At 65.2% G+C, this 8,002-nt stretch overlaps 4 protein-coding genes across 4 annotated transcripts in view; all 4 read right to left on the bottom strand.

The window, feature by feature from the left end:
* Nucleotides 1-113: 113 nt before the first annotated feature.
* Nucleotides 114-2,642, bottom strand: EMIHUDRAFT_437725 (Dihydrodipicolinate synthase; the record flags this gene model as incomplete). Its single annotated transcript, XM_005763218.1, has 9 exons — nt 2,103-2,642; nt 1,730-1,876; nt 1,487-1,526; nt 1,344-1,411; nt 1,071-1,217; nt 912-966; nt 512-693; nt 269-296; nt 114-182 (listed from the first exon to the last, which is right to left on the bottom strand). Coding segments are annotated over exons 1-9 (1,236 nt in total), but the record flags the coding sequence as incomplete, so codon positions are not given.
* Nucleotides 2,643-3,624: 982 nt separating this feature from the next.
* Nucleotides 3,625-4,836, bottom strand: EMIHUDRAFT_104943 (hypothetical protein; the record flags this gene model as incomplete). Its single annotated transcript, XM_005763217.1, has 4 exons — nt 3,625-3,761; nt 4,075-4,155; nt 4,240-4,363; nt 4,444-4,836. 4 exons carry the CDS (start codon nt 4,834-4,836, stop codon nt 3,625-3,627), a joined length of 735 nt encoding a protein of 244 aa, XP_005763274.1.
* A 1,584-nt stretch (nt 4,837-6,420) lies between these two features.
* EMIHUDRAFT_215081 (hypothetical protein) lies at nt 6,421-7,134 on the bottom strand (the record flags this gene model as incomplete). Its single annotated transcript, XM_005763216.1, has 1 exon — nt 6,421-7,134. One exon carries the CDS (start codon nt 7,132-7,134, stop codon nt 6,421-6,423), a length of 714 nt encoding a protein of 237 aa, XP_005763273.1.
* A 158-nt stretch (nt 7,135-7,292) lies between these two features.
* The window catches only part of EMIHUDRAFT_215080 (hypothetical protein), a gene marked incomplete at both ends in the record, with an annotated part of 972 nt that continues 262 nt past the window's right edge, over nt 7,293-8,002 (bottom strand). Inside the window, one exon of the mRNA XM_005763215.1 lies at nt 7,293-7,834. Within this exon, the coding sequence (XP_005763272.1) occupies nt 7,293-7,834 (542 nt within the window). The remainder of the gene's footprint in view (nt 7,835-8,002) is intronic.

Raw genomic sequence — 8,002 nt, 5'->3', positions numbered from 1 at the left:
TCGGTAAAGAGCTCCCGAAGTTGTGGACGGCATGGCGCGGCCGTGAAGCAGAAGCGAGCTCGTGAAGCGGCGCAGAGGAAGTGGAGTGTGGCACCGAGCATCTACCGCGTCGCTACGGCGGAAGTTGAACTCCGAGTTCTGGTCGTTTGGCTGCACCGAGAAGGCGAGGATCTCAAAGTCGCCTGCGGGCGGGGGAGCGTCGAGGGAGGGTGAGGACGCCGCGCGCGCGCGCAGGTTTGCGAGGCGGCCCACGAGAGGTGAGCGGCGCCATTCTGCTTCTCGATGATGTCGAGGGCCTGGCCGACGCGCCGCAACGAGATCAGCCGAGATTCGCCGAGATTCGCCAAGATTCGCCGAGATTCGCCGAGATTCGGCGAGATTCGCCGAGATTCGCCGAGATTCGCCGAGATTCGCCGAGATTCGCCGAGATTCGCCGGGATTCGCCGAGATTCGCCGAGATTCGCCGAGATTCGCCGAGATTCGCCGAGATTCGGCGAAGCTGCGCGCGGGCCTGGTTGATCAGGCCCTGGTCGAACAAATGGCCCTGCAGCAGCAGGTCGCGCGACGGCCAGCCGACGCTACCGGCGGCGGCCGACGCACCCTCCTCGCTGGCGATGCAGCCCGCCTGCTGCAGCGCGCCCGCGACGCGCGGCTGAAAGGCGACGCCGAGCGGCGAGAGAGGCGAGCGGATGCCTGTTCACAGCTGCAGGTGTGAGGAGACGCTGTTCACAGCTCGATCCTAGAGAGAGGGCGCGAGCGGATGCCTAGGAGGAGAATGGCTCCTTAGCAATACTATTCACGATCTAAGGAGAAGCGAGAGAGGCGCGAGCGGATGCCTAGGAGGAGAATGACTCCTTATTACTACTATTCCACGAATTAAGGAGAAGCGAGGGAGGCGCGAGGTGCCACGCCTTCCCCCATGCGGCCCATCTTGTGCAGCGCCCACTTGACTGGGATCGGGTTGGCCTCGCAAATCAGGAGGAATTAATTAATGCATTCATTAATCAATGCATGAATTAATTAATTAAGGATCGGGTTGATTGAACTAGCTAATTAAGGATCGGGCTCGCCTCGCAAAACAGGTCGCGGTGCAGCGCCATCAGAGGGCCGTCCGCCGCGAGCGCCGCCGCCGCGTCGCCCGCCCGCCCCGAGGCCATCACCGCCGCAACGGCCGCGGGCGCGACGTTGGCCGTGACAGAGATGACCCCGTCGCCACCCTGAGCCAAGAGAGTGGCGCTCTTGGGACGAGGGTCCCCCCTTCCCACCTCCCACCTCCCCTCCCCCTCCCCCGCCCCCCTTCCCACCCCCCACCTCCCCTCACACGGCGCGAGACACACACGCGCCTGCAGCACGTACTCGCGCGCGGCGGCGTCCTCGCCGGAGTAGAGCCGAAAGTCGTCCCCGCACACGGCTCGCCTAGTCTCGCGCAATCTCCCCCTCGATCTCGGCTCATCTCGGGAGCAGACGCGCGTCGCCCGCCGCGAGGCTCGCATCGGCGCGGCGCGCGTGTTGTCGCCGGTCGCGTCCTGGAGGCAGAACGAGGGGGGTGGGAACGGGTACCGTGGGGGTAGGGGATGGGTTCGGTGCCGTGGGGGTAGGGGAGGGTGGGTTCGGGTTCCGTGGGGTAGGGGAGGGTGGGTTCGGGTACCGTGGGGTAGGGGGGGAAGGGTGGGTTCGGGCGCCGTGGGGTAGGGGGGAGAGGGTTCGGGTGCCGTGTGGGTAGAGGGACCTTGAGGCCGCAGATCCGCGGGTGGCGCGAGAGGGCGACGGTCGTCTCGACCGACATGTCGACGCCCGTCCGTCCGGGCACGTTGTACAGCACGATCGGCAACTCGACCGCGTCTGCGATCCGCGTGAAGTGCGCCACGAGCCCGGCCTGCAGAGGGGGGGGGGGGGGGCGGGGGGGGGTCGGAGCTCGGGACTGAGGGCTGCCCGCTCCCGGCCGGCTTGCGAGATGTGGGGAGGTGTGGGGAGGTGTGGGGAGATGTGGGGAGATGTGGGGAGATCTGAGGAGATCTGAGGAGATGTGGGGAGATGTGGGGAGAGAGGAGGAGATCTGGGGAGATCTGGGGAGAGATAGGGTCCTACGCCACGAGCCACGCCTGCGACGGCTTGACGTAGTACGGCGTGACGACGAGCGCGGCGTCGGCGCCAAAGAGCTTGGCCTGCTTGGTCGCCGCGATCGTCGCCTCCGTGCTGATGGTGCCCGTGCCCACGAGGATAGCCATCTCGCCGCCAACCTCTTCGCGGGTCGCAGCCATCACCTCCTCCTTCTCAGCGCTCGTGAGGGTCGAGGCCTCGCCGGTCGTGCCGAGGATGACCACGCCGTCCGTACCCTCCGCCTTGTGCCAGCGCAGCAGCTCTCGCAGCGTGGCGATGTCCACCTCGCCCGTCGATGTCATCGGCGTCGCGAGCGCCACCAGCGAGCCGGCAGGCAGGGGCATGCCGGCCATCACCGCCTCGCCGCCTCTGCGTGGAGCTGTGGCGACGCAGGCGCGCGTGCCAGCCGTGGCGGCAGCGGAGGGGTGCGTCGCAGGCGTGGGCAGCAGCGCAGAGCGCGAAGCGATGAAGGCGGCGCTGGCGAGGTGGGCGAACATGAGCATGGACAAGCGACACTCGCCGACGATCTGCCGCGCGGTGCGCTTCCGTTTTTTGGGCCCGATTATTTCTTTTTTTGAGCTAAACTTCGATGTTAATAGGCTGCAGTTGGCCCTCTCAAGCTTGGCCTTCGATGGTCTTCAAGGGTTGCCCGGCCGGGTTGCTGCGCAAATCTCGCGCTGCGCTAGGCTCAGAGCGAGTTCGCGCTGCGCTAGGCTCAGACGGCGTGCGTGCGCGGGCCGCCGGGGTGAGGACCACCCCACGCCCACCTCCTTCGGGCATCGGGCTCGGCAGCTTGTCGGGCTCTACCTCAGCCCTCAGCCGAAGTGGCGGTTTTTTCTTTTTCTCCCCACGTGTGTGTGTCGAGATACACATAGAGACGCCGTCGCCAACTGTCATGTCGGTAGCCGCTCTGTCACTTAGTCGAGCGTTGTCTTATACCTGCCCACGTGGGTTCCCTTGCCGCCGGCGAACTTGTTGTTTGTGTCGACTTCAGCCACGATGGGCGCTCCGAGCGTGGCAGAGACGATGGAGGCAACAAGCGAGAAGCGGAGCATGCTGCGGAGGGGGGGCGGTGGTGAGTCTGACAGTACGGCTGCGGACAGTGGCAGCAGGGAGAACGGCGGCAGCGGCGAGGGTGCTCCTGGGCTGGGGTGCAGCACACATCGCTTGTCTGAGGCACTGTCGGGTACCTAGGATGCCTGTCCAGGAAGCAGGATGGCCTGTCACGCACCAAGGCCGGTGGTTTGGTTTATTTGACTGAGAGAGAAGAAGACGTTTCGGAAAAGCATGCGCGATGCTGCCTCTTTGCGCTGCTCGCTCGCGGCTGCGGGAGACATGGCCGCCGATGTGGCTCTGGCCCCGCATTGAAAAACTGGCGCGCACTGGCACTAACACACGTAGTACACCCAGCGAAAAAGAATTTTACAACAAAACTCCCTCTCGCACGAAAAAGAACTCCCGGTTGCGCCTGGGAATACTTCTCACAGAATCGAGAGAGACCGGCTAAGCCGGTCCAGAGGCAAGTCAGAGCGGCCACGCGGCTAGCGCACCCCCTCCGTCGTCCAGCCTCCGAAGGACGAAAACCGAGCCCTTGTTGCCGCGGCCCAGCCGGACCTTGTCGCTGAGGTACGTGGTCTCCAGCCACGACGCGTCGTCGGCGCCTGAAAGAAAGGCGGCCGGGCGGAGAGGGTCAGCGCAGGCTCCGAGCGGTCTCCCATGCCCAACGCGGCCAAAGGAGATCCACCTCGAGAACCTCGAGAGGTCTCCAGGCAAGCACCGTCTGGTCGGTGTGTCCGTGTGTGATGCTCCAGCGTGGCCGTCTCCACTCCTCGCTCGCGTCCACCCGCGCCGCCTGGTCTCCGGCTGTTCTTCGCCTCTCTGTCTCTCTCTATCTCCTGCCGTTGGCGAGGGCCGGGTTGACCGCCCTCGCGAGTGCAAAGACCCAGCCCGCGCTGAGCAGCCGCCTGCCGCCACCCTCGGTGAACACCTCGAGCGAGTCGAAGGACACCGTCGCACGCGTGCCGGGCGCGGGCGGCGCCGCGGCCTCAAACGCGCCTAGACGGTACAAAAAGAAAATAAATATCGAAAAATAAAGCAAGGCAGAAAAAGAAAACCGCGGCTGGCGCCTGGTTCGGAGACAGTTGCGAGGAGGGTCAGGGAAGGCGCTCAGGGACGCTCCGAGGAGAGGTTTCGAGGAGAGGGGCTCTAGAAAGGCGCCGGCGACGCGGACGAGCACGCGGCCGAGCGGGGTGGCGAGGACGACCTGAACACACCATCTCAGGGCATGAACGCTGTATGAGCCACATGCAGGCAGAGAGAGGGAGAGAGAGGGAGGCGAGAGACCTCGTTGCCAATCCGCCGCCGCTTCGCGTCCACCTCCTGGACAGGGAGGGTGCCCTCCGACGCATCCACGACCACGCCCGAAGCGTTCACCACGCTCGCACGCGCAGTTCCGCTGTCGACCGACTCAGCGAGGTCCTCGCCGACAGTCGCCGCGACCGTCGCGACCAGCGACCAGCGACCGTCCAGGCGTTCAGGGCTGCTACGTAGCAGGTCGGCGGGCGGCGGAGCGGCCTCCTCCAGTGCTCGGAACGCCGACACCGTCGCAGGAAGGTTGCTTCCCGCCGCCAAAGCGAGGAGCCGCGTCTCAAGCGCCGGTGACTGACCGACGATGCCGCCGAGGCTGAGGGCAGCGGCGGCGGCCACATGCACGAGAATGGTGAGAGTGGGGTGCATTGAGCGTGAGGAGTCAACGGGATGCCCAGCAGAAGAGCGGTGCGCGCTCTCGGCTTGGCAGAGTTTTGAGAAGAAAAACGTCCGCGTGAGTGTGAGTGTGTGTGTTGCCGCTGCTGGTGCATATGCTGCTGCTGGCGCGGCGCGGCTCTCCGACTCGACTCGAGGCGCGCGTTGCGGCAATCTGACGCGGCGGGCGGCGTCGCGGGCGGCAGTGATCGCGGCTCGACGGTGGAGGCGGAGGGTGGTGGCTGTGGTGGATCTTTGAGTTTATTTCATGATGGACTACGAGGACTGGGGGTTCAACCGGGAGGCAGGGGGTCAACCAGGCGACGGAGGACCGTGGGCCATCGCGGGGACGGGTCCGTCCGGAGGGCGAACCCGATAGATCCGGATGGTCGTCACGCCGTGGTTTCGTATCAAGAATACTCACTCACTCACGCGCCTGAGTGTGTGTTGTCACTCACACTCACAAACAACCCTCTCTTAACTTTCCGCACTAACAACCACCCTCTATCTTGTTAACATACTTAACATTCTCTTCCACTTCGCATGTAACGTACAGTCTCAAAAGGTCGCGAGATGGAGTGTGGCAGCCCCTGCCGGCAGCGAGAGGGCGACAAGCAAAGCGCTTTGTCTTGGGCCAGCGAGAGGGAGAGGGAGAGAGTGAAGGGAGTGGGGCCCCGGCCGGTCCAAGTCAGAGGTCGAGCGGTCTTCACCGAGAGGTCCTCACAAGAGGTCCTCACAGAGGCCCCCCGCAGTTTGTGCCTAATAACGGCAGTATTGGAGAATTTTACAAGAAAACTCCCTCGAACAACACTGGGCACGGGACTGGCGCGCACTTGCACTAACACAGGTACACCACGGTATTGGAGAAAACGGCGCGGAACAAATGGGGCCCACTCGTTGACGGTGACGGTCGCGGCCTTCCGACTCGCGCCTCCGCCTCACTGGCACTATTGTAGCCCTGGCCGGTGCGCGTGCGAAGTTGAAGTTCCGGAGTAAAAATTCGAACCAGTTCTCTCACGGTGACCAACAAATGTCCACCTCAGAGGCACCTCCGGAGGCAGGCCGCCGCACGCCGGCGACACAGCTCCAGCTGTCGAACCGACCCGCAGCTCCTCTCAGAGCGGGAACTGTGACGAAAAGTGACTGAGGCGGTTGTCAGGAACCATCATACGGATCACATGGTGGCTCTCTCATGACGGGAGACCGCCCGACCACTCCTGGGTGGCACTGCCACCGGTGTCGCTCGACGTCCTGTCGACAGCGTGCCGACAGCGACACAGACCATGTGGGACGCGTCGAGTATCGACCTCTACTGCTTACCCAGCCTTCGAGTGTATCCTGGCTGTGGTCTAACACCCACTGGTGTCCATCTCAGAGACCGCAGGAGGTCATGAGGGTCGATGGGAGTGCCAACCCCACAATGCCTAAAAAAACCCAGCCCAGTAAGTAGAGCCGTAGTCTGTACATAATCACAAAACAACACGCGACCCCGGGAGCCGAGTGCCTGGACGCGTGAGGTGGGCGTCGCCGCGGTCTCGCGGCATCTTGATCTAGCACATGAGTGGCAAGTGCCTGCCCTCACGTCAGCTTGGTCCCGTTGCGCCTGCTCCCGCCCTTGGCGGTCTTAGTCCCGTTGCGCCTGCTCCCGCCCTTGGCGGTCTTGCCGGTGGTACCGGTTAAGGCAATTTCCATGGCCGTGGCGTAGCCCACGCCGTGGTGGCCCAAGCCGCTGCTGACGCCCCCGCCCGCGGCACCTCCCGCGGCGGGCGTGCCCCTGTGGTGTGCTGGGTGGAGATGTGAAGGCCGCGCGCGCGTCATCGCCCCCGAAGCGCTCGAAGCGGATGTACTGAGGCTCGCCGAGACGGAGGCGGCGGCATCTCTGTACAGCGCCAAAACAAAGAGCATCGCGACGAAGGCGAGCGTCGCGCCGAATTTGACGCCCTTTGAGAGGCCAGCTCCCTCGCCAGCCACCTCCTTCGGTTTTGCTGTGAGGGCGCTCGGGAGCGGCGCCTGGAGGACCTCAAATTCGACATTTTCGAGGAGGTAGCGTGCCATGCGTCGCGGCTGCGGGTGGTCGTCGATGTTCGGGTCGAGCTCCTCGACGCTCCCGCAGTATTCCAAGAGCCTCGCGGACAGAGCCGCTCCGCGCTCCTCGTCGTCAAACCCGCTGTCTTCAAAGTAGCCGCTCCCGTCGAGTGAGGCGGCCGTCTCGCTGATCGCCGAGGCGATTTCGATGACGCGAGCCGTCACGAGGGCGAGCTGTTCCTCGCTGGGGTTGCTCGTGCCGCCCATTTGTTGGAGGACAAAAGATCCGCTGAGACGCACGTCAGGGAGGAACTCGTTGACGCCGTTCACGCTTCAGGCTTCACAGAAAAAATATAAACACGGGTCGCGCGTGTGTTCATCATGGCGGCTATCCATAGGTCGTTATGTATGATACAACAAGCGGCTCAAGACACGCCCTCTCTCGCCGCGCGCCTCCGCGTGAAGCCGCGCCTCCGCGTGAAGCCGCCCGGCCCGCGGACCAGCCGCGCGTGGTACGAGGCGTGCGCGTCGGAGCCCGCTGGCCAGACCGCCTCGAATTGGGCCATCCAGCCGTGTGTGCACGGGCAGCGCATCAAAGCGCAGCCCGCCGGCGGCGACGCCGTAGAGCGAGTCGGGCGGCACGGCTTGTACTCGAGTAGGTCGGCGCTCACCCGCGTGATCAGGCCGAAGCGCTGCCCCTCGAAGTTGGGCATCCCCGCGCTGCCATTGTTGAAGACGGCGCGTCCCCACTCGGCGGCGCCGCCCCGGCTGTCGCGGTAGGCCTGGCCGTGCGGCAGGCAGGTGTGCGTGCAGACGAGCCCGACCACCTCGGCCTCCTCCATCCAGCCGAGCGCCGTCTCGCGCGGCGTGGGCGGCAGGTACTGCTGCGAGGCGGGGTCGCCGCAGCCGAGCGCAGCGCGCAGCGGCTCATCGGGCGACTCATCGGTGTGCCTGTGGCCGTATGTGACTGTTGTACGAGGAGGGGGGCGCGCTTCTCACGCCCCCCATCCGCGAGCCACGGTAACTTGCGGCCCCCCGGCCCCCCCCGGTGGGTCGCCCGATGGAGCCGCTGCGCCGCGCCCCTCGGTGGCGGGCCCCCCCCCCCCCGCCGTTTTTTTGGCCCCCCCCCCCGGGG

The sequence above is a fragment of the Emiliania huxleyi genome (genome assembly GCF_000372725.1).
Source record: "Emiliania huxleyi CCMP1516 unplaced genomic scaffold EMIHUscaffold_64, whole genome shotgun sequence".
Lineage (NCBI taxonomy): Eukaryota > Haptophyta > Isochrysidales > Noelaerhabdaceae > Emiliania > Emiliania huxleyi.
The sequence above is the reverse complement of the archived record's forward strand: the minus strand, read 5'-3'. Positions and strand labels throughout refer to the sequence as shown.